The 25,876-nt window shown below is 48.2% G+C and overlaps 1 protein-coding gene across 2 annotated transcripts; it reads left to right on the top strand.

The window, feature by feature from the left end:
* On the top strand, positions 1–11,263 carry Ccne1 (cyclin E1; the record flags this gene model as incomplete). Of its 2 annotated transcripts, XM_005400106.2 has the most annotated exon segments (12): positions 1–88; positions 198–285; positions 500–568; positions 5,092–5,124; positions 5,224–5,369; positions 5,468–5,603; positions 8,417–8,563; positions 9,228–9,323; positions 9,498–9,632; positions 9,727–9,838; positions 9,934–10,091; positions 10,617–11,263. In XM_005400106.2, coding segments are annotated over 12 exon segments (1,266 nt in total). In that variant the 3' UTR covers positions 10,740–11,263.
* Positions 11,264–25,876: the final 14,613 nt, after the last annotated feature.

The following is a 25,876-nucleotide window of genomic DNA, read 5'->3' as shown; positions in this document are numbered from 1 at the left end:
GGCCGCCTCACCCCGCTGCCCGCTCCGTGCCCCCAGGTCTGAGGTCGGAGCCCGAGCCCTGCGCCATGCCAAGGGAAAGGAAGGAGAGGTGAGTGGCCCGGCTGCCTCGGGGAGGGGACGGGTGCGCTCTGGTGGGGGAGGGGCGGGCCGAGATTTGGGGAGCGCTCACCCCTACCTCTGCCGCCACGACTCTGCAGAGATGCCAAGGAGCAGGACACCATGAAAGAGGAAGGTGGCACCGACGTCTCCGTGCGCTCCAGGAAAAGGAAGGCAAACGTGGCCGTTGTGAGTACAAAGAGGACAGGTTGAGCATTTTGCCCCCTTCCATCCTAGGCTGGGTACCAGACTTGGGTCTGCCCACACGTGGATCGACTGGGGCCGGCTTGCGGGGGGGCATCCCTTTGGCAGAAACGGCGCACATGTTCTAATGAACTTTTCCCTCTTTTCTCTCTCTGTTTTTGTCTTTGGTGTGTTTCCTTGGGGTGGGTTTGTATGTTAGTTTCTGCAGGACCCTGACGAAGAAGTTGCCAAAATTGACAGGACTTCCAGAGGCCAATGTGGCAGTCAGGTAAGTCAACTAACTGGTGGACTGGACCTGCATGGAGGGCCTCCTGCTCTTCTGGGCCCCGGTGGGTTCATACTCTCTCCTCCGCTGCTGAAGACGTAGGTAGGGTTAGTTTTCCTCTTAACTGGAGTCCCAGTCCATATGGCCAGGCGCCATGTCTGTCCTGCACGCTGGCCTCCGCAGCTTTGGGATTCCAGGAAGGGCCGTGTTCTTTTTTTTTTTTTTTTTTTGGTTTTTCTCCAGTACCGGGAACCGAACTCACGACCTTGCGTTTGCCAGGCAGGCACTTTGCCGCTGAGCTAAATCCCCAGCCCCAGGGCCGTGTTCTTGACTGGCGCCCTCTGAAGTCACAGATACGTTCTGATGATTTGGGAGAACCACAGAGCACATCTCTCCTCTCCCCTTGCCTGTGAGGAAACTGAGACTCTGGAAGAAAGCAACCCAGAGTCCTGTGCTAGCCGGAGGCAGAGCTGGCTTACAGGCTTTCCAGTGGCTGGTGAAGTGAGGGTAGAATCTCTGCGTTGCCCCGAACTCAGCCGTGTTTTTTTGTCGTGGTGCTTAAGAACTACTTTCCATTGCCTGTAGATTTTTTGGTTTTTTTTTTTTTTTTAGACAGGATCTCGCCATGCAGTTCAGGTTGTCCTTGAACTATGTACCTCAGGCAGGCCTCCAACTAAAGGCAATCCTCCTTCCTCAGCCTCCCAAATGCTGAGACTACAGGCATGCGCCACCACACCCGGCTTGCCCTTGCCTTTAGGTCAAGCTTACCCTTTGTGGTCCTAGCCCAGTGATGGCAAACCTTTTAGAGCTTCCGTTGATACAAACAGCCCACTGCAATACCTGTGCCATAGGTTGGGCCACCACTGTTCTAGCCCATCTGACAATTTCCTACCCTGGCTAAGTGTGGTGGCACCCTTATAATGTCAGCACTTGGCAGCGTAAGGTAGGAGGATCACCATAAGTCTGAGGCCAACCTGGGCTACACAGTGAATTCAAGGCCAGCCTATACTATAGCCTCTGTTTCTAAAAATAAATGTATATAAGATTTGATCTAAGCCGGGCGTGATGGCACAGGTCAGTAATCCCAGCACTGTGGGAGGCTGAGGCAGGAGGATTTTGAGTTTGAGTCTAGGCTGTCTGTAAGTTAGCAACCTAGGGAGACCCTATCTTTAAAAGAAAAAAGAAAAAAAAAAAAACTCCAGCCAATTACCTACCTTTCTATTTGGGTTCAACATGGCCTCAGCAAGGGTATTAATGGGACAATCCACAATATGGGTATCTCAACACTTGTTTATTCATTACGCCATTTCTCTTGCCCCTTAAGGAATTCCTGCCAAAGTTCTTGCATGTAGCATGATATCATTATAGTATCAGAAGTTCCTTACAGAGTCAGTCTCTATTATCTCTTTACCTCCAGAAATGGCTGGAGACTGTAGTTAGGGCTCCAGTAGGGGAAGCAGCCTCTCTCCAAACTAGTTGTTTTGGCCTGCCTCTATCACAGATAAAAAATGAGCAGGAAGGGACTGGGGATTTAGCTCAGCGGCAAAAGCGCCTGCCTGGCAAGCGCAAGGTCGTGAGTTCGGTTCCCGGTACCTGAGGAAAAAAAAAAAAAAAAAAATGAGCAGGAGCAGTGTTCGACCTGAGTGTAGTGGCCCCCTGGGTTAGCAAGGACAGCACATCACTTTGTGGAGCTGTGAGCGGCAGCCACGGCAATTGCTGTAAAAGAGGGACAGGCTTTAAAGCAGTGGCCACCTTGTATAATATAGCAGATGTCACTGTCCAGAGGGGCCTAGTAACGAGCATTTTTGAGGAGGACGCGTTGAATACTGAATAAGGGGTTCGTTTCCCTCTCTGTTAAGAAATGTTTCACTGCAGGAAAGACAATAAGACACTGAATCCCAAGTTCTTTCTTTTGTCTTTCCCTTAAAAAAGACTTAAATCAAGCAAGTTGATTTTATGGATATTATGAAATGGGTCCCTGCTTTGTACAATTGCAGATTATTTATTTTCCCAGCTGTGTTTTGAACAGCAGTTTCCAACTGAAGATGAAATGAAGCTGTCCGCAGTGACTTCTTGGAGTTTTAGATTCCTCTTCTCAGGGATAACCTAAGTAGTGCTTTGAGTGTCTAGAGCAGGACTGGCTTTGTGTCTGGGCCACAGAGAGGTGATAGCTGTGGTGCATGGCTAGTGTATTTCTCACGAGAAGGCATTTTCATGGCTGTCCAGAGATAAATAACAACAGGTTTCTGCACACCTTGTAGGCTAGAGCTTGAAAATTATCCACCTATTTATGAGGTGATATTTTTGTTCTTCCCCTGTGAAGATTCATGAAACAAGATTTTGCAGGTACAACAGTTTTTTTTTTTTGTTAATTACACAGAATTTTTCTCTGAAGTTACAGTTCATCCCTGACCAACTTTTTGGTAGGAATCATCATGCTAAGTTCAGTGTAACTGCTTTGAGACCACAGAACTTCTGATGATTCTTAATCTGAGGCCATTCTTAATGGAAAGAATGCCCTGTTACTTAAAATCCACTTCTCATGTCCATTTTGTTGTCTGATTTTCACAAGAGACCCAGCATTTTTATCTGAAGCAGAATCCTAGACTGTTAAATGTCTCTCCGAAAATTTTGTGTAAGGAAGAACAGTGTCATAAGGAGTCAGAGATGGTTAGCAATAGTTAAAGTTGGTCTCTTGCCATTATCTCTTTCCTTCATCGATAAAGTCAAACATACCTTGGTTCCTTTCAAACTTGGTATATACCAAGGTAAAGAGCATAGATTATTCTGCCTCATCCACTGGTTCCTTAAAAAGCCTACTTTGGAAACCATTTTTCTGCTGTGGTTCACCTAATTTGTCTAGGAACTGGAGGTTGGGAAGGGCTGCCAGTTTATCTCCAAAGGCTTGCTCTCACACATGCCAGCCATCTGGCCTTGGAGGGTGGCACCCTTGTGCCTCCAAAGCTAGAATTCATTCTTGAACGAGGAGCAACTTAGAGCACTTGTAATGTGAACCTTTTTGAGTCAAGGAAATGCTACCAGCACATGATACTAGAACTGAAAGGAAGTTGCCTTTCTTGCACAGCTTTTGGCAGGAGCTGTCGTGGATAATTTGCATGCCCAATTCTTTGTACAGTGAGTGGAGAAGAGCCCTTTCCAGCTCTGCTTTTTTCACTGGGTGAGGTGATTGGGGTTCCTTTAAGGTGGCCCTGTATATTTTGTCTGGGAAGGGGCTCATGTAGCTGGAGAATCCTTGTTCATTTATGCTCATTTGAGGCCAACCTGGTTAACATTAATGGTCTCTGATTAAGAAAAAAAATGACAAGAGTTCTATGGTCTGCTTCAAGACCACAGAACTTTTGATGATTCTTAATCTGAGGCCATTCTTAATGGATAGAATGCCCTGATACCTAAAATCTACTTCCCATGTCCATTTTTTTGTCTAATTTTCACAAGAGACCCCGCATTTTTATCTGAAGCAGAATTCTAGACTATTAAATGCCTCGGAAAACTTTATATAAGGAAGAACAGTGTCGTAAGGACTCAGAGATGGTTAGCAATAGTCCAAATTGGACTCCCAGGGCTTCCATACTAGCAGTATTACTATCTGCTTAGCAGTTCTTTCAGTCTTTTTTTTTTTTTTTTTTTTTTTATCTTTTTGAGACAGGGTCTCGCTATGAAGTTCAGGCTGGCCTTGAGCTCACTTTGTAGCACAGGCTGTTCTTGAACTTGGAACAATATCCCTGCCTCAGCCTCCAAATGCTGGGATTACAGGCATATGCCGCCATGCCTGGCTTTCAGTCATTATTTTATAGCAGAAATTATCCTAAATGGCAAAATAACCTTAGTCTTTCTCAAATATAGAAAATTAAATAAAAGTAAGTCTCTGCAGTCTTTCAGATAAAAGCATATTTTGATTTATTTTTTTTTTGAGACAAGGTCTCGCTATGCAGTTCAGACTGGTCTTGAGCTCACTTTGTAGCCCAGACTGACCTTGAACTTGCCAGAATTCTCCTGCCTCAGCCTCCCAAGTGCTGGGATTACAGGTGTGCGCCACCACACTCGGTTTTATTTTGATTTTTAAAGATACCGTAGCTCATTTATCAGATATGTAAGTCTTGTTCTGTAAGGCTAGGCTCTAGGGTAGGATTCAAAGGTCTTCAGGAGTGTCTGTCTCTATGGACTTCTTAATATGACCTGTGACCACTGCTTGATTTAGTTTTAACTAGGTGGCTATGCTTGCTGTTTTGAGTTAGGGAAAACAAAAGGTCCCCACTGTGTGACGTATTTGGCTAGTCTTTTTCGTAATGTATGAGCTGTTTGCATTTTATCTTACCTTTCCCATGTCTCTTGCTGTTCAAGCACCTCACCTGAAAGCGATGATGTGGAGGATAAAATGCTAAAGATTTCCTAGTTTTCTTAGAAATGTACTGCATAGATTACTAAGCTAGTGACAGAAATGAAAGGAAAGCCAAGAGTCATTACTGCATGTGGCTTTTACTTATCCATGCCATCTTCATCTTTAGGCAAGAAAAAGGAGGCCTGGAGATCACTCCCTGGTATGGAGATATTTTTACAGTACTTCTGATCTACAAGTTAGTGAGTGTACAACTAGCTGCTTTACATCAAACCTTGTAAAATGTGTTTTTCATTCACAGTCTTGCGACAATAATACAGTATGTGCAAACCCCTCCTTGATGCCCACACCTGCTAAAGAAGACGGTGAGCCAGAATATCCAATTTCTACATTCGTGCCTCGGAAATCAGCCCCGCCACCCAGGGCCTCGCCGCTGCCCGTACTGAAGTAAGCGCTGACTCTGCCGCGTGGCTACTTGCTCTCAGTCCGTCTCCTCAGGCCTTGTTACACAGATGGGGTTTTTGTTTTTTGCTTGTTTTTAATAGCTGGGCCAATAGAGAGGAGGTTTGGAAAATCATGTTAAACAAGGAAGAGACATACATACGCGATGAGCACTTTTTGCAGCGACATCCTCTTCTACAGCCTAAAATGCGAGCAATTCTTCTGGATTGGTTAATGGAGGTGAGTTCAAGTTTTTTCATTCATTGAAGGATTGACCATTTCTAGATTCTTCTATGCTGTTACGATCTCATTCATGTGTGTGTTTTGGTTGATACCTTCTGTATCTCTGAAGCTGCATGGTGTGTTTACTATAGTGGTCTTTCTAATGTTTTTAATTAGTTTGTTTTTTGGGGGAGTCTTTGAGACACTAGGTAGCTCACACTGTCCTTGAACTCAAAGTAGTCCTTCTGTCTCAGTCTCCCAAGTACTGGGATTATAGGAATGTGCCACCATGCCCAGGTTTACTTATACATTTTTTTGGTTTCTTGAGAGGGTCTCACTATGTGGTTCAGGCTGGCCTTGAATTTACTGTAACTCACGCTGACCTCAGACTCTTGGTGATCCTCTTCCTGCTTCAGCCTCCTGAGTGCTAGGATTATAGGCGTGCCTAACCACCCCTGACTACTTGCATTCTTAGAAGAATTTTCTAAATTTCTTTGCTCCTAAAATATTTTAAAGTTGGCATCTAATTTTTTCCATCAAAGGTTGCAGAAGGCTGGGCGTAGTGGTGCACACGTGTAATCCACCTGTAATCCCAGCACTCACGAGGCTGAGGCAGGAGGACTATCACATGTTCAAGGCCAGCCTAGGCAACATAGTAAGACCAAAGCCTGAATTAAAAAGTGAGACCCTGTCACAAAAAAACAAACAAAAAAAATTCTAATAAATTATAAATATTGCTATTTGAGCTTTGTTTCCTTAATTGCTTTTTTTTTTTTTTTGGTTTTTCTCCAGTACTGGGAACTGAACTCACGACCTTGCGCTTGCTAGGCAGGCGCTTTTGCCGCTGAGCTAAATCCCCAGCCCCCTTTTTTTTTTGTCTTTTTGAGACAGGGTCTCGCTATACAGTTCCGGCTGGCCTTGAGCTCACTTTGTAGCCCAGGCTGGTTTCGAACTCGCAACAATCCTCCTGCCTCAGCCTCCCGAGTGCTGGGATTACAGGCATGCGCCACCACGCCCGGCTCTTAATTGCTTTAATGTGTCCACTGGAATGGACATATCTGCTATTTGATAACAATTATCATAAATTGTAAAAGTATATAAACAAGTGTATCAAGTGAAATTTTATTGGCAGTAGACTTCTTATTGGGATGAACTGTATGTGACTTACAGTGCCTTGATTAAGGGCAGTTTTCTAGATACCCTAAAACTTGGGTGGGCCAGAAGTGAGTTTTTCTTTTGAGAAGTGGAAGGACAATTTCAACAGATCCATTTCATGAAAGAGTATATGTAGAAGTTGAGTGTTCAGCTACTCCATAAAAGTGGACAGTACTGGCTGGGCGTGGTGGCGCACACCTGTAATCCCAGCACTCGGGAGGCTGAGGCAGGAGGATCGCTGTGAGTTCAAGGCTAGTTTCGACTACATGGTGACTTCAAGGCTGGCCTAAACCACACAACAAGACCATTTTATTTTATTTTATTTTATTTTTTGTCTTTTTTGAGACAGGGTATCGCTATGCAGTTCAGGCAGGACTTGAGCTCACTTTGTAGCTCAGGCTGGTGTCAAACTTGCAGCAGTACTCCTGTCTCAGCCTCCCGAGTACTGGGATTATAAGCATGTGTCACCATACCCAGTGAGGCTCTATTTTATGTAATGTGGTCGATGCCTTTATACTTTGAAGGAACACTGGCTAGGTTTTTTTTTAAGGAATATTTTTATAAATAGCTACATATAGCTTAATCTGGACTTTGGAGACTGTGGTGATTGATGGGGTTTTCTAGTAGAATTTTGTGTTTGGTTTCTCTGGCTCCTTTTCTGCTTGCTGACCCCATGAATTACACTGACTGGGTACATCCTGTTCAAGGGGTAGGGGGCGGAAGTGCGGTAGTGAGAGCTGCATGTGTACAGCCAGACTTTTGATGGTAGTACTGAGTTGACTTGTTTTCCTGGGCTTTTTCAACCCCATCATGCATACGCTTATTTTATCAAATCCTCAGCAGTCTTGAGTCCTAAAAGTTACAGAATTTGGAATCCCTGAAAGAAATGGGCTTGTCCTACAACCCAGCTCTCTGGGTCTTTTTAATGCTTTTTAACAAAGCTTTTGGCTCTTATGGTGTAGTGTTCAGGGCATGTTATAGTTTTTATTTATCTACTTATTTTTGTCTTTTTGAGACAGGGTCTCGCTCTGCAGTTCAGACTGGCCTTGAGCTCACTTTGTAGCCCAGATTAGTCTCAAACTTGGAACAGTCCTCCTGCCTCAGCTTCCCAAATATTGGGATTACAGGCATGCGCCACCATGCCCAGAAAGTCTTTAAATAAATGTGTATTCCAGCTTTTCAACTTTCTCACTGGCATTGCTCAGTTGTAAGGAAATTTGCTAGTTCTTTCCTTAAGTTTTAATAAAACTTACAAAGGAAAGGAAACATTGAGAAAATTTAAAAATTTGGATTTATTTATTGTATAAAAATGCTGCTTTCACCAGGCTTTGAAACCTCTCTTCTCTGGCCTATGAACATTTGTTCTTATTACTGTATAGATCATAGAACATTTAATCCTTATGTCTGAATTTTGGTTTTTCATTGTGCATGTGTGTAGGTCAGCCCAGGGACCCATCTTCTCAGAAAAGTAGTTACCTTTCTTAACTCTCTTTATGTGATTATTTATTTTTTCCTTCAAGTAACTTGTTCTTTTTCTGTTTTTTTTTTGTGTTTTTTTTTACCAGGAATCGAACTCAGGACCTCCGGCTTAGCCAGGCAAGCACTTATGCCACTGAGCTATATCATACCCGGCTCTGAGTAACTTGTTCTAAAACATACTAAATATTTTTTTTCAGGTGTGTGAAGTCTATAAACTTCACAGGGAGACATTTTACTTGGCACAAGATTTCTTTGATCGGTATATGGCAACACAAGAAAATATTGTAAAAACACTTTTACAGCTTATCGGGATTTCATCTTTATTTATTGCTGCCAAACTTGAGGTAAATAATTTTCAAATATTTGTGACATAACATGTGCTGTTTCTTGAGCTCTATTGAGATAGGGAAGAGGTCAGCTATTTGTTTATGATGCATATCATATATATATATATTTCCCCAGTTTTTTGAGACATGGTCTTGCTATGTAGCTCAGGCTGACTTAGAACTGACTGTAGTCCATTGTGTCTGGCCTTGAACTCATAGTGATCCTTCTGCCTCAGCCTCCCAAGTGCTGGGGTTACAGTCATATGCCACCACACCTGGTTCATCTGTTTTTCTCTGTTAAAATATATCCAGAAGAGCTGGGAACTAACCAGATGAGAGATGAGGGAGGAATGAGTAGATAGGACATTTAAATTAGTTAACATTAAATGAAAAACAACTTCAAAGGTTAATTTGATATAATTATAAAAGAAATGTGTTGTCCAACTTTCAAATATATTGTTAAAGGTATTGAGAAGGGGGAAACTTTTCAAACATATGAGGAAAAGTTACGTATATCTGTGTATTCATTTACATATTCTGCTAACATATGTCCTGTATTGATTTCATCACTGCATCCTGTTTCCTTCCAGAATGCCGGAAGTAGTAATTTTGGATGCATATTACAAGTTTGAAGCATTAGAGAGTGGATTTTTACTGATATTTTCCTTTTATTTCTTTGTAGGAAATCTATCCTCCCAAGTTGCACCAGTTTGCTTACGTTACGGATGGGGCTTGCTCAGGAGATGAAATTCTCACCATGGAATTAGTGATTATGCAGGTCCGTTACAAGTTAGTTTCCAGTCGTGTTTTAAACACACATATAATGTTCTCCCCACACAAAGTGCGGGTGTATCTGCTAGGTCTTCTCCAGCTGGACATGTTGTGGGATGGAACACAGCTGCATTCTGAGCTTCTTTTCACAACTGTTGCTCTCTGTCCTGTTTTCCTGTAGGCTCTGAAGTGGCGTTTAAGTCCCCTGACCATTGTGTCCTGGCTGAATGTGTACATGCAGGTTGCATATCTGAACGACGTGTATGAAGTGCTGCTGCCGCAGTATCCGCAGCACATCTTTATACAGGTCGCAGAGGTAAGTGGCTCCATTGCCCCTGTGGGCTTCCGCTTTCCTGGTAGAGCGAGGAACCCCAGAAGAAACGTGTCAGCCTGTGTTCTTTTCTACATAGCTTTTAGATCTCTGTGTTCTGGATGTTGGCTGCTTAGAATTTCCTTATGGTGTCCTTGCTGCTTCTGCCTTATATCATTTCACTTCATCTGAAATGATGCAGAAAGTTTCAGGTAAGTTGACTTTCTGATGAGTTCCTAAACAAGGTGCCTTAATTTACAGACCATGCAGAGTCTCACATCCTGCCTATAATTTCTTATCATTGCAGGGTATCAGTGGTGCGATATAGAGAAGTGTGTCAAATGGATGATTCCATTTGCCATGGTTATAAGGGAGGCAGGAAATTCCAAAGTAAAGCACTTCCGGGGAGTGCCTATTGAAGATTCCCACAACATACAGACTCACATCAACAGCTTGGATTTGCTGGTATTTACTGTTCTTGTTTCATTCTTTGTTGTCCAGACAGATCCTTACTAAAATTCCCCCAATTGGGTGTGGTGCACCCCCTGTAGTCCCAGAACTCTGGAAGGCTGAGGCAGGAGGATTGCTGTCAATTCAAGGCCAGCCTGAATTATGTAATGAGACTTTTTTTTTTTTAAGTGTGGTACTGGGTTTGAACCAATAGCCTTCACACCGATCTGTATCTCCAGCCTTCCTTTATTTTTTATTTTGAGTCAGAGTCTCACTAAGTTGCCCACATAGGGCTTGAGCTTGCAATCCTAGAAAAACTCTAATTCTTTTAATTCCTTGGAAAAGGAAACTTCCGGTCTATAGATGCCATATCTTCCTATTGCATAAGATTGTGCTTTTTTAAAATTTTTTTTTCAAGGCTGTGCTTTTAGATTGGTTTTTGCTATTTTCTCCCTTTGCTTCTGTAGAAAAACCATATAATAAATAAAATGAAGGATGAGTTCTTCTGTTTTAACCACTCCCCTTTTTTCTAATCAACAGGACAAAGCCCAAGCAAAGAAAGCCATATTGTTGGAAGAGAGTAGGCTTTCTCCTGTCCCATCCGGAGTGCTTACCCCGCCGCAGAGCAGTAAGAAGCAGAGCAGTGAGCCAGACACGGCGTGACCACACCAGCCTTCTCCGCCACAGACAGTTGTGTGGAAGTGCCTGCCCCTCGCTCTCTGTGTGCTGCAGCGGAGGCCTGTGCTAGCTTTTACAGATATTTAAGTGGAAGAGTGTCTCTCCTGTGACAAGTTTTTCTGTGGATGGCTTTGGACAGGGAGAAATATTTTTATTAAATGCTTAGTTTTTTTAAATAAGTGGGTCAAGTACACCAGCCACCTCCCGAACACCAACGCGTGCTCCAGATGCTGCTAAGGAAGGTGATACTTGGCTTGATCAACTTCACAGAAATGAGAAAGGCTTCGAGTGGAGGAGCGCCCGTGCTTCGCTGATCTCCACGCGGGTGCTCTGAGTTGCGTGGTGTTGGGTGACGCACGCGGTCAAGCCCTCACTGGGGTGCAGAGCCCACGACAGCGGGGCAGGGCTGCACTTCAGACACTGTCATCGGCAGTGGACCATGCCTTTCATGAACTCTTGCAAGTGCTGCTATATCTATCCCTGTTGAATAAAGATAATACTGTCTTTGAGACAGCTGTTTTTATGAGGTATATCTGGTAATTTAAATTAGAAGCCAACTTTTGGAGTGGTTACATCAAGTTCTCTTTTTTGTTTTTATGCTTCTGGAAGGTGAGGTCTTTCAAGGAAATACATTGAAAATAAAACTTTGGAGTGAGCTACTGGTGTAGCACCCTGGTCTCCTGAGCTAGGGGGAGTCCCTATCTAAATTTTAAAGACAAGATACAGGTCTGTGAAGGTTCTGGGTTCAATCCCCAGTACAACCAAAAGAAAAATATTTTTTTTCTGAGAGAGGCTTTGAATTGTGGCTTCTCCCATGGTGACCCCCACAAGTCATTGCTCACGCCAGGGTCATTAGCCATCGGGGGCTGTGGTGGTAAAGTCATTTCCACACCTAGGAGTATTCTTGAGGGTTGTTTACTCCATAGAAGGAAAACGCACATTTTAACCTATAGATGAATTGTAAGAGAATTTGTTAGCATAGCAGGCTAAAGGTGGGCTTTCATACAAAGCAAAACTTGCAGCTCAAGGCCAGGATTGTAGGGTACAGCCTGTTCCTCAACTGGCAGGGGAATCACCAATGGCCTTGGTAACAGACATTATCCCCTTGAAAGCCTATTGTATCCTGCCAATAGCACTTCTTGTTGGGCAGCGTTGAAGTGGCCTTGCTGGGCATGCCCAGCAAGTGGTGCATGCCTGTAACCTCAGCTCTCAGGGAGGTCTGGGCAGGAGGATGTTAAGTTTGAGCCTGGCTGGGCAGTGCTTCAAAAATTTAAAGGCTGGGGATAGGGCTAGGGATGTACTCAGTGCAAAGGCCCTGAGTTTAATACCATTCATTTGGGGAGTTTTTTGAGACAGTCTCATGTAGTTCAGACTGGCCTTGAACTCACAGTGATCCTTCTGTGTCAGCCTCCCAAGTGCTGGGATTATAGGCACATGCCACCACATCTGGTTTAGCAGTGCCTTTTCAGTGGTGATCATTTGTAAGTGACTTGGCAGAATCCTAAAAGTGGTTACAGTTTTCATTTTCCATGAAAAATAGCACTGAAGAAGCCAGGTGTGGTGGCCGTACACCTGTAATTCCAGCACTCCAGAGGCTGAGGCAGGAGGATCACCTCAGTTGGAGCCCAGCCTAGGTTACATAGTTCAAGGCCAGCCTAAACTAGTGAGCCCCTGTCTGAAACAACAAAACAAAAAAACTGAAGAGATAGGTGGAGTCCCTTTCAAAATTTTAAAGACAAGATACAGGTCTGTGAAGGTTCTGGGTTCAATTCCCAGTACAACCAAAATAAAAGTATTTTTCTCTATTTCCAAAGTTTTACAAATTTGAGAGCTTGATAAATGTGTGGTAATATGGCTCTGGTAGCTCAGCTGATGTAAATTTTCATTTAACAAACCATCTTGTCGAGGGTGTTACTAAACAAGAATGCTTGGTACGTGAATTGTTGGGATGCTGCATTTCTGGAAGTCAGGATCTTCATAGGCAGCTTGTAATCATCTGTGGTAGTAAAAGGTAAATTGCAGATGGGAGATAAAATCCATAGTAATTAATTTCTGTACCTCTGTCAGAAACTTAGCTGCTAGTGAGAATCAGGTCTCCCCTTTGGGGTGCTCCCATTTGCTAGTGAGCAGTTGGGGGCTAGCATTGGCCTTCCCTGGCTGGCTCTACCACCCTCCTTGCCAAATCACTTCTGTTGTGCTGTAACCAGCTGAGGTGATGAGGTCGAGCGGCATCAGAGGTACAGTGGCAGGTGTACCTGGCGAGCAGAGGCTCTGAAGCAAAGACAGAAGGGCCAGAGGAGAAGGTGCAGGCCCTCGGTCGGGCTTTGTCACAGTTTGGATCTCAGAGGTCTCCTAGAAGCTGATTGTTAAAAGACTGGGTCCCCAGTGCAGAAGTATTTAGAGGTGGGTCCCTTGTGGGGTGATTGCACCATGCAGGCTCTGACTTCTGAGTGCATTAATCCACTGTAGGGTTCATAGCTTGATGCGCTTGGGGAAAGGAGCCCCGTTAGGAAAGCAGTCTCCCTCCTTGCCTGCACTGCCATGCACTTCCTGCCACAATATCCAGCCTTGAGTCGCTAAAGGTTCATCTCAGGTATATGATATCAGACGTTCTTGTGTTGGAGATGAAGGGTAACATGAGCCCACCCTGGAAAAGGACTGGATTGTGGTAGAACAGACCACACCCTGCTATCTCTCCCGGCTCACAGAAGTCACTGCCTCGATCTCACCAGAGTTGCTACCGTTTCTCTGCACACTTGTGCCCAGTGGGATAAACACTGGTCTTTAGGTTTTAGGTGGTGTAGAAGGCTTTCCCTTCCCTCTTTCCTCCTGTTTCTCAAAAGACATTTCACACCAAGTAGATAGATAAATGCCACCGGGACTCATGTGGGCCGCCAGCTGCCGTGGCAGAGGGGAAGCTGCAGAGCCCTTTTAAGAGTCGGAACACAGTGCCTGATACACTTCTGTCCTCTAGCTCAGACACAAACGAGATTGGAGTTTATTTGGGCAAAATTAGGCTCTAGCTCAGAGCAGGGATGGAACGAGAAATCAAATCTGATAATGTCTAGTCATATTTACCCAACCGTGCATTTTCCTACCACATGTTCAACATTTTGAAATTCAAATCACATTTATACCTTGGACATTGTTAGAAGACTATTTTTATCCCTGCAGTAATCATCTAATTTGCTGATTACAGGTCTCAAATTGCCACAGAGAACTCAATTTTTGAAAGAATTGTCCTATTTGATCAAATACGTTATTCAAGCAATGCAGTCATTTGTTCCACAAGGTTACCTGCCAGGCAGAGTTAACCAGGAGTAATAGCATTAGAAGCCTATACTTAAAATCAAGCATTAGCTAATCTGCCTGTGACAATAGAGTCTTAAATATAATTTGCTGCAGATACTTCAGTTCCTGCACTGACAGACAATTGCATTTTGTAGTCAATGAGCATAGATTTTTCCTACCTCGTCCTAATTCCAAATTTAACTCCAGAAGATTCTAATGTGCTCAGTTTCACTGGCTTACCAGATACTATATCCCAGGTGCCTCTGCTGAGAGGGTAGCACTGTCCTTTATTAAATAAATACTTCGCTAAACCACCCCCTTTTAAAATCATTTTCCTGATCAATGCCAATTCTAAAACCCTAGCATCTGCAGGGAGGTTCGCATCTAACACCGACTTTTCCCAGTTTGATGTCCGAGATGCCCTCTTACCAAGCCCCTACTGTGCGCTGGGCATTACCAGCCCTGGAGACAAAGGCACAGAGTGGGTGAGGGGCCCAGGTGAGCACACAGGAAAGACAGGTAAACAACTGGTATCTCTTAAGGGTTCAGTATGAACAGGCGGTCCCAGGGAGCAGATAAAATGCTCACCACTGGGGTAGAGGAAGAAGATGAGGCAGAAGAGATGCAGAGACCATGTCACAAAGAGGTCTGGCACATCACGGAAGATGGGTGTGGTCTCCCCAGCGGCAGGAAGCCGGGCTGGTAAAGCAGAAAAGGGTGGCAGTGGCCCGCTCAGAGCCAGTTTGCAGGGAGAGGCTGAGGAAACAAGTGCAGAGCTGGCTTCGCCATGCCGTCAGAAATGACTGCGCAGCCCACGAGGGATAAGAAGGAAGGCAAGGGGCCATCTGTAAGGGCCAGCTGTGCCAACACGAGATGGCCCTCCAGCGTGACTGCCTGAAACTCTTCCGAGGCCACGCCCGGGCACAGGCCACGCTGAACCTTGAACCTCTTGCAGGGGTCCAGCCTGTCTCTGGCCCGCACTGATGCCATGTCTTCACTGGGCTGGGCCCCAGCTCTGCGACTTAACTTCTCCAAGCACAGCATCCTCCTCTGTGGAATGACGACCAAGGATGAAAGGACCATTTACCCCATGAAATGGAGGGAGAAAGAAAGTGAGACAGCTTGAAGATGTTTGGCACGGGGCTTGAGACATTAAGAAGAAAGAAGAAATGGCAGCTGCTGTCCGTTATGGCCGCCCCCAAATGCGGTGAGGTTACTGTGCCCTGCGGTGATCTGGAACAAACTCCTGCGCAGGGCTCACAACTGAAGGCAAGTCCTCTCCTGTGGGCAGATTCTGAGGGGACAGTGCTAAGGGAAGCCTCCTGTGTGCCCCGCACAGCCCAGCTGAAAGCCCTGGGCAGCCTGGGGCGACTTAGCTCTGATGCGCCCTGGGCCCCCGGCCCCTCCCTCCTGCACCCTCTTCTCCAGGAGAAGAGCCGTCTCCTCCCCTTCTTGAGCAGCCCCACTGAATGCATCATCTGTAGCTGCTGTCACTCCCGCTGTAGCACCTTCCAGCTGCACTTCTGCCCTCACTGAGGCCACCTAAGACCTCTGCTATTGTGTGCATCTAGAAGTTTCCACAAAGGCCATGTGTTCAAGGCCTGGTCTCCAGCCTGGCACTGCTGAGACGGTGGAAGCTTCAAGACATTGAGCCTGGAGGGAGGGTTTAAGTCATTGGGTGTGGGCCCTTGAAGAGGCCAGGGGGGCGAGAGTCCTTTCCTCTTCTTTTCTTTCACTACCGCATTGTCAGGGAAGCGGCTCTGCTCCACCACACACTTCTGCCACTCACCAGAGGTGGAAAAGCCTGTGCCCGAGCCCGCTCACCACTCTGAAGCCTTCACCACCTCCTCTGTACCTCTCTAACCTCCATATTGCATCCCTATCCCAAGCTCCTCTGGCTACCCACCTGCATGCACATGGCCGGAAGGGCCGTCCGCCTTCCATCTCTTCCCTATAGCACGCACTCCGCCATCCTGCCTTGTTAACACCAGCCCGAAAATGGGAAGTTCCTGCAGCATGATACACACACACACAAGAACTATGCAACTCACAGGTCATCAGAGAAACACAGACCAAAACAGTGAGATCTGTTCGTGCCCATCAGGGTGTCAGAAGTCTTAAAGTGTAGAGGATAGTACAAAGGGATACCTGTGGATCCATCACCCAGTTCTGCCACATTGGCTTCCGACCATTTTATTTTAAGGAATGCACCATGACTGGCAAATTGAAGGCCCACAGGTGTCCCTTCCCAATCTCATGGTCCTTTGTCGCTCCTCAGAAGAAAATAGTTGGGTATAACTCCCAACTTATTCTGCAGATTTTTATCACTTATATCTGGATTGGTAAGCAATAAATAGAATTATAGCAAATATTGCTCTGGGTGTGTAAAAAATTACACAAATCCAAACCTTATATATCATAATGGAATTTGCTATTTTCTTTCTTTCTTTCTTTTTGTCTTTTGTTTTTTGAGACAGGGTCTCACTATGCAGCTCAGGCGGGTCTTGAGCTCACTTTGTAGCCCAGACTGGCCTCGAACTCACAATGATCCTCCTGTCTCAGCGTCCCGAGTGCTGGGATTACAGGCATGTGCCACCACACCCAGCAGTCAAGCTGGCTTTTAACTCACTATGTAGCCCAGGCTGGCCTCAAACTCATGGTAATTTTCCTGCCTCAGCCTCCTGAGTGCTGGGGTTACAGGCATGTGCCACCAGACGTGGCATTTGCTGTTTTCTTCTCACATTATTTTCAAGATTTATCTGTGTTGTACTTGTATGGTGACGCTCACTCATACTGAACCATGGTAGACTCTTGCTTCGTGTGAACATACCACAATACCCACATTCCTCAATACACATATTCCAGCCTGGTATGCAAAGAAGCTTTCCTTTTCTTCACCATCACACATGGTGCTGTGGTTGACATCTTGTGCACATGTGTGCCACCCACATGCGTTCCTCTGGGGCACACTGCTAGGTGAGGAATTGCTGGGTCAAAGGGCATGTGCTTTGCCTCCTTCTCCAAATTACACCAATTTACACTCCCAGCTGGGCAAGGCGAGTTCCCACCTCTCACATTTGTTCCTGCCTTTGGTATTGCCAACTTTTCTTCCTATTAAAATAGCTATTTTTTTAAAACGTCACTGGTTTTACTCTAGTTACGAATGTAAAGCTTGTTAGTTACAGTAAAGTAGAATACTATAAATGTGCGCAGCACAGAAAGTGAGAATCCCCCAAAGACGCCATTCTTGACAGTGTTGGTATTAAAATAGTTACCCTGCTCCAGACTTTTCCCCTACACACACTTACATATGAATAAATGAAAATATTTGCTGTTTTTCTACAGGGATGTTTGATTCAACTGAATCATCTGTAAGTGGTTTAAAATGCACATGCAATAGACAGGTTTGGTGGCAGGTGACTGCGGTCCTCATTGTTAAGGAGGCTGAGGCAGGAGGCTTGAGCCTATGTATTCAGGGTCAGCTTGGGCAACAAGCAAAGCTCTGTCTCAAAAATAAAATAAGTAAAGTACATATAAAAGTCACTCTCTTTGTGCTCTTATTTCTCAGTAATTATCTGCCAATTAACCTGTCACAAAATAGGTGCTCATTAAATATTTGCTCTGTGTAGGAATAGGATTGATTCTTACATAGTCATTTTCATTATGTTTTTTACTTTTTCATTCCCAGAAGAATACAGATTATCTTCTACTTGCAAAGGGCCAAAAGTAAGACTTTAGAAGGAACGACACAAGCCCTGGTTCTGGTCCTTTCCAGAGCAAAGGAGCTGCACACCAATGGATTCCAATTCGTGCCAAGAAGTACTCCATCACACCATCAGAAAGGGGCTGGAATGGACCTCCCTACACTTTTTTTTTTTAATCTTTTTGAGACAGAGTCTCACTATGCAGTTCAGGCTGGCCTTGAGCTCACTTTGTAGCTCAGGCTGGTCTCGAACTTGCAGCGATCCTCCTGCCTCAGCCTCCCAAGTGCTGGGATTACAGGCATGCACCACCATGCCTGAATTCTCTTTTTTGAAACAGGGTCTCCCTATGTTGCCCAGGCTGGCTCTTAACTCAAGATCTTCCTGCCTCACCTTTCCAAGTGCTGGGACTACACCTATGCATGACCACCCCTAACTCATCCCTTTTAAGAAAAACCAAAAAGTCCAATGCTAATATGTTATAGCAGTCACAACGTGGGCCATCCAGAAAAGGCTCTGCAAGCTTCTTACTGAGTACCTAAGCAAAGGCTCTCTTAGCATAGACAAGCAATGAACATTCAGTGTCTGTCTGATGGTGACTTGGTCTGCAGTGCTCCCCAGAAGTCCTATATCTTCTATTCTTCCTCCAGGCTCTGGAAATTCATACATCAGGCTAAAGCACAGGCCATATATCAGGGCCTGAGAGCCAGGTAAGTGTGCTACCGAGTTTTGTTGGGTTTATGATGCCAAGGGCTTTTCCATCCCCTTTACCCAGTACTTAAAACCCACTCGGCTATGGCTCCCAGCTCTGCAGAGCATGCAGCCTGCACTGTGCCAGAGTCCTCCTCACCTCCTACTATGCACCACCACGCGTGATCTCAGGGGCCGTTGCTGTTCATCCTCCATGCACCTGGTGCGCCTTCTTGGAGTAGACAGATCTCTTGTCTCTGTGTCCTTCAAAGGGAAGAAAACAGTATAGGTCCAAAGAGCAGAGTACTTCAAGAAAAAATGGCAAAGAGAGCCTACTTCTCTCCACACATGCAGACTAACTGACCATGGCTAATATTCAGTACAAAATATCTCACTGTCCAAAGACATGTTCTGCCTGTCTCCCAAAGACTCCCAATTTGCTGGGCTTGGATTTACGCAAGGGTCTCAGTTTTAACACCATTCAGCTTGTTGCTTACTTGCTCTGGGGCCTTCGTTTCCTCAGCAGTCCAGGTGGGCTGCAAGCCTTCAGTCTTAGCCCAGGTTAGAGGCAAGGAGGCCACAGCACATTCTCCCAGCATGCACCAGGGAGCGAGTCCAGCCTCTCAGAGGTGACACGTTGCTTTCTGTTTCTCCTCAAGCCCTTGTCCTCCTGAGGGTGATGAAAGACTGGGTTGGGTGCTTTCAGGTTTATAGTCACACTCAGGGACTCCTCCCCTGCTTCCTTTTATGCAAAGACAGTTTCATTTCTCTAGATGTCAGGCTGGCTGGGAGGTGAGGGTGAGTGTGCAGGATGCAAGGCAGAAATCAAGCTGGTGAGCAAGTGCGCCTCACCCTTCCCCGGCCCTCCTGGCTTCCAGGATATCCCAAGGGTGACTTCTGACCCCAGTCCACCTAAGGCGTGTCAAGGCCAGAGTGGGGCAGGTGAGATTCCAGGGTGGCTCCCTGAAAACGGTCCCCTGACACCTACTGCAGGCAGGGGCATGGGAGGTCCCGAGCTGCCCTGCAGGTGGCCTGAGGAAGAACACTCTGTGGGAGGGACCTTGGGCCTCCCTCACAATCCCACCCCACCCACGGGGCAGGTTGGTGGCTCATGGAGTGCACTGTACACTGCCCTGCTAGAAAACCCTCTCTTAATTCTGCCCCTGTGATATGGATGGAGAAAACTGAAGCGCTGGAAGACAAATCATGGCTGGAAAAGATGGGTTTCCAGATCCTGGGGGATGATTTCTGCTCTGTTCATTTCAGCAACGTTCAGCGACGTCCGGGACAGCTGAAAGGGGTGGCTCATCTGCAGGAGGAGATAGATGGGGACGTCAATAAGGAATTCGTGGAAGCACAAAAGGCTGGTGGGGTGGGGCTTATTAATTATATTTCTTTTCTCTTCATAACAATGGCCTGTCAGTAATCGACTCTGAACGTGCCAATTGATGGTAATGATTTCATCCTTTTGTTTCTGTTGGAAACAAAAAAACAAAGTCTGTCTGCCCAAGCTAGGCAGCCCCAGCACGAGCCTAGAGCCTAGCAAGGCCCTGGAAGCCAGTGTCTGAGCCTCGTTGCCTGTCATTTTTGTACCCTCACTCTCCCTGGTGATGTGAGCAGCAGTCCTGCCTAGCAGTGCCTGCTCACCAAATCCGCAGCCACTGCCCTGCCCTCCACCCTGCCGTGCTATGATCCCACACACAGGCACTGTGACACTGGGATTGAGCTTCATCTTTTTGGTCTTTTTGGGACAGGGTTTCACTGTATAATTCAGGCTGGCCTTCTACTTTGTAGCCCAGGCTGGCCTCAAACTTGCAGCAATCCTCCCGCCTCAGCCTCCTGAGTGCTGGGATTACAGGTATGCACCACCACACCTGGCTGAGCCCTTTCTTTGAGTACAATGACAGGATGTGTGGGTGCATGTGTGTGCGTGCATGCGTTTGAGGTAGTGTTTCAGAGCTGGAGATCCCTCAAATCCCATCCTCACTTAAGGGTTCTTTTTGAAGAAAAAAAGAAAAAGAATGAGTTATGAGTTACTTTCTTTTTTCAATAATACCTATTTATTAAATTGCATTTCTTGGAGTAAAGAAAAAGCTATGCCTGTTAAGGGGGATGACAGTGATGGGAAGAATCACGAGTCATTTTCCCACCTCTGTCATCAGCCTCCCAGCCCAGGATGCAGGACCAGTTGTCAGACATGGCCCCAGAGAGTTTCACCATAACATGCACTAAACCTTCTGGCCTTCTCTCGCCCTCCTTCTCCCAGATGCCACCCTGTGAGGAGGCTGCTGCACATCTGGCCCAGGAGAGAAGAGCATCCTGCCAACGTCCAGTGCTTCCTTCTACAAATGGGAAACGAATGTGCACATCTGCCATCTATGCCATATTTGTTTTGTTTTGTTTTTTTCCGATACTGGGAATCGAACTCACGACCTTGTGCTTGCCAGGTGAGCGCTGTGCCGCTGAGCTAAATCCCCAACCCCCTATGTCATATTTGGATACAAACTCCACTAGTGTAAGAAGTGGGGAAGTGGTACACAGACAGTGGATAGTGGTTAAAGGATGGATCTACGCAGGACTCTTACCAGATGACTCCGGGGGAGATTGGATGACATTTCCTGGCCCCCTTTTGCAGCATGCCTCTTCCCCCTGGGGAAGTTCCATTTTGTGAGACGATCCTAGAGGGAAGCCTCAGCTTAGCCACCCCTACCTGCAGCTCAGATGGGGCAGTTCTGGAACTTCCTTGCAGGGGCCTGGAGGGTAACCTGCCAGTGAAAAAGGGGCCAGACACATCCTGTGGAGGGGTCTGCAATTGATTGAGGCAGTTTGAAAAGGACGGATGGCCACACTAGAGGGTCTTGCAGCCACGTTCAGCCCTATCTTGGGCACCCAAGACCTCTGCTGTCCGTGGACTTCGTGTCTTCCAGGCCCCTCCTCCCCCGGCATCTGGGGCCAATCTGCACAGCTGGGGGTCCAGGGCTGTCCGGGCATTTGGTGGAGCCAACACTCTGATGGAAGTCTCCACCCTTACCCCAAACAGCTGCTGGACGCTGGCACCCCTCTGCTGCCATAAAAATATCAGCACTGCCACCCCAGCTCCTGGAGGAAGTCTCAGTATGACAGCCTGCAAAGTGATCCTGCATCTGAATTTCATCGACAAATCCTGGTTTCCTCCAGACAAGTGCAAACCTGCACAGATGGCCCCTCACACCAAAAAGTAAAAATAACAAAGCTTGCAATCCTGGGCCTCGCTTTTTCTCTGGGCAGATGTGCCGGCTGCACATTTTGGGAGGCGCACCGTCTGCAGCCCAGCAGCAGCCTCTCTCCTCCTGTGCATCCTTACTCCCCTTCTGGCTTGCTGGTGGGTAGCAGCTGTGGCCGTTTAGGGTGTATTCTTGGAAGCACACAGAGTGCCTGTGCCCTAGAAACGAGGCTGAGGCATCCAAAAGGATGCATTAGTGCTCACCTGACTCCCTAAGACTGGCCGTGTTGTCACCCCCGCAATACCCAGGGAAGGGGCTGAAAGGCTGCCGATCAGCCGAAGTGGAAGGCAAGGAGCTGCCGTGCTATGGGACAGTACAGGCTAAGGGCGGATGGCAGTGTGGGAAAGGAAGCACTGGGGGATCCTGACTTTTTGAACCTTACAAACCCCAACAAAGCACAGGAGCTTCCAGGACTCATGAACTCTTTCCACAAACATGGGCTGAGATGCTCCATTCTACGGCCTGTGGATTTTGCTACGTAAAAGAAAAACCCAGAAAGCAGATGTCCAGAGAACACAGTCACAAACCCCTGTGGGCTGGGTGGCTACAGATTCACTGGCCAGGAGGCCCAGGCAGCAGCAGCCCAAGTCAGAGACATCACAGGAGATGCTCGCAGGCCAGTTCCACCTCAGATGAGCCATATGACCTGGAGCCTCCGGTCTCATTTAGAAATGATGGCTACTGTCTCTAGTTAACCAGAGGTTCAGATGAGATAAAGTGTAGCTGTAAATAAAGCACAATTTAAACTGCTAGGAGAAAAAAAGGAATTCATGGATCCAAACAAATTTAGGGACTCAGATGAACAGCCAAGGGGCACATGTAGCCTCAGGCATGGCTGGATCCCGGTGTTTACGAGCTGTCCTCAGGAATCTGGCTTTCCCCCTTGCTTAGCTCTGCTTTGTTCTCTGCTGACTTCATTCTTCATGAGGTATTTGCCAGTATCTCCAGGCCGACATTCCTACCAGTAAGTACCTCCTTCCCAGATCCTCTAGCAAAAGTTCTGAGGATAACTCTCATTGGCCCAGCCAGGGTCGCTAATCAGTGTGGCCAGAGGAATGCAGAGCTCCGACTGGCCAGGCATCCTGCATGTGTCAGTCTCTGGGGCAGACTTGGAGTCAGCCTATGTGAACTACCTGGCTCTACAGAAAGGGGGAAGGGACGCTGGTCTGGCAAAAGCACAAATACAGAAACAAACAACAAAGACCCTCCTAAATAATGAGTGACAGCAGAGATGTGAGTGTGCTCAGGAACAGCTGCAAACATCCTGCTTCCAGCAGCAGGATTCTGCTCCCTGCAGTTGTGTGGCCACTGTCATTTATGCCCTCGGGGCTCATCATTGTGCAGCGCTGCTCCGTGTGCCAGGCCCTGGGATCAGGGAAGGTTCTGGGCACTCCCAGTGGGGAAGCCTGCCCACCAGCTGGCCTCCGGGGAGCCCACGTGCACGGCTGAGGTCTGTGTGACTCCCAAGCTCCCAAATTTTCCTAGGCCTCCATGTTCTTCTGCCTCAGAACAGGAGTCAGAGATCCCCAATATAACCAGGAGGAGAGGTGAGGTCCAGGCGGGAGCTTGTGCACCAAGAAACCCACGCAGGGTACACTCGCCCTGTGGGCAAACAGTAAGGGTGCCAGGCGCAGTGTCTTGGAGTGGTGTACGGAGGCCTACTACCAAGGGGGCCGGACACTATAGGGTGCGTGGGAGGGCGAAGAAAAGAGCACCCTCAGAGAGGGACATGCTGAGGCTGGCCAGCGGGGTAAGTGGACTGGGAGGAGGCAAACGGGGTTCAGCTCATGAACCGCCACACAGTCCTGTGTCAGAGTTCGCATGTGTCTGCATGAGTCACCAAAGGAACCTGAATGGAAACTTCCATAAAACACACCTGGAGGGAAGAACGAGGGTCAGTTAGACAGCAGGAAAGCACACAGTTCCCAGCCCTCTGGACTCCTCCCCAGCAGTGAGCCGGGCACCGCTGTCCACCTTGGCAACTGTTCATTCATTTAATCCCCCCAGGGCCCTATGGGGTGGGTCTACCAGGGGCCCATTTAAGAGAAGGGGAAACTGAGAAACGAGATCCAGCATGCGCCCAAGGCCATTCGTGCGGCCTGACTTCTGGGCTGGTTATACTACATTTACGGGAAGCCTGGGCTTGGTTAATGTGACGTCTCCCTGACAACAGCCCTTGGGTCCCCAAAACCCAATCGAGGGCAGAGAAGCCGGACATCAGCCTCCACGGAGTGCAGGCCTTTAGTGCGGCCTGGGCCTCAGAGCCCTGGAAAGGGTGCTCATTGCGGCTCCGGAGTCTGGCAGCGCAGTTTTCCACCTGGAACACGCTTTCCTTACTAACCCTGAGCTTTCCTGTCCTGGCCTCCCACCCCGCCCCGCGCCAGGCCAGGCCGGGCTGACAGCTTGACTCGGCCAAGACCTGGCCTCCTCGGTGTGCGGCGCCTCCCCGCGGCAGGAGGAGGAGGGGAGAGAGGAACAGGGAGGAGGAGGAGGAGAGGCAGAAGGAAGAGAGGGCGGAGGGGCAGGAAGGGGACGAGAAGGAAGGAAGGAGGCCGGCAGGCAGCCGGGGGAAGGAGCCCGCGGTGCTCTGCGCGCCTCCCCTGCAGGCGAGCTGCACGCCCGGGGCTGCAGGAGAGGACGGGGTCCTGGGGGAGGGGCTGTCGGCGAGGGGGGGCGGTAGGGCCAGAGGTCCCGGCCGGACGAGCCCGCCACACCCATGCGGCAGCCATCGCGACGGTTTAGCGAATGCCGCCTTTGTCACCGCCGCCGTGTACCCACGGGGAGTCGGGCGTCCCCAGCACCCCAGGCCACGCTCAGCTCGGAGTGGCCCGGAGCAGCACCCGAGGAGCAGGGCCTCAGAGCCCAGCGGCGGCCAGAAAGTCTGTAACCTAAGCCACAGCCCAAGCACACAGCGAGGCCGGAGCCGGGCGGCGCGCCTTTCGAGCCACGTGGCTTTGGCAGGTCTGTTCGGCCCATCTGTGAAATGGGAGCGCGCCCGCCTCGCAGCTTATCACAGGCTTATCGCGGTGCCTACAGCAGGCCAGACCTAGCTGGGCCAACGTCAGGCTCAGCCACAGCTACTCCGGTTCCCGCGGAATGGGGAAACTGACGCCCAGACCAGGAATCGGCATCGCCAACTTAGCTGGCGGCCGGGCCTCCCGGCTCCCGCGCCCTCAGCCTCCGCCGCCGGCCCCGCCCTCCCCGCTGACTGCGCTCCACGTGCAGCGTGTTTACCCACGTGACACCGCCCCGCCCCCTGTCCCGCCCACGAGGTTCCGCCCACGTCCCGCCCTGCGTCGGCTGCGGCTGCGCGTCTGCCACTTGGCTTGGCGGCTGCATTTCACTATACGGATGGGGGCGTCGCCCGCCCGCCTGGGAAAATGAAGCGGGCTCCTCTTTCCCGGAAAGGATGGTTGCAGGCGCCCCTGTGGGCCGCGCTGCGAGGGATTAAGACAAAACCCCGCAGCGCGCGGGGACACTTCTACGTGCGCACCGCGGAGGGGCGGGGCCGCGTGGTAGGGGCGGAGCTAGCTGGGGGTCCAAGGCGCGCGCTCCGCCGTGGGGCGGGACCTGAGCTTCTGTGGGCGTGGTCAGGTGTGCGCAGGCGCTCTGGTGTCTTCTCGGCTGACAAGCTGATGCCACTAGCAGCAGAGGGCAGGTGCGGCGGCGCTCCCCAGGGTTTCCCCCTGCTTTAGGGGGAGGCAACCGGATAAAACTCGAAGGGTGCATTAACTTTCATATTGCGCTGAGCCTTGTACTCCTAGACTTCCGCCGCGTTCATCCTTCCTGCTTTTGGGCCTCCGCTCCTACTGAATTGTGGTGGCCCGGGCCTCAGCCGCCTCTATGGCTTCTGAGCCATCTCGTCCATTCCCGCGTTTTACTCATCCGTATGCGGGCAGTTCTGATAGTTCTAACAGCAGCAGGCCAATCCACGCGTACACCAGGCACTTTCTAAGTGTTTTTAGTGTCCGCTGATATCATTTGGACTCCTTACACCTACACCATGGTCCTCCCACTCGTACCCACTGCTGTGATCTCCAGAGTGTTCCGTCCATACCACTGCTAGACCCCTCGATGGATGTTCTGCGGCTGTTCATAGCCAAAGTGTGTGACGTGAAATCGATTTTCCTTCCCTAAAATCTGTTTATCCCTGTTTAGCCCTTTTGTGGATGATATC

This window comes from Chinchilla lanigera, unplaced genomic scaffold (assembly GCF_000276665.1).
Source record: "Chinchilla lanigera isolate Chin_1 unplaced genomic scaffold, ChiLan1.0 scaffold00067, whole genome shotgun sequence".
In the NCBI taxonomy this organism is placed as follows: domain Eukaryota; kingdom Metazoa; phylum Chordata; class Mammalia; order Rodentia; family Chinchillidae; genus Chinchilla; species Chinchilla lanigera.
Note: the sequence above shows the minus strand (reverse complement) of the source record. Positions and strands in the feature narration are given on the sequence as shown.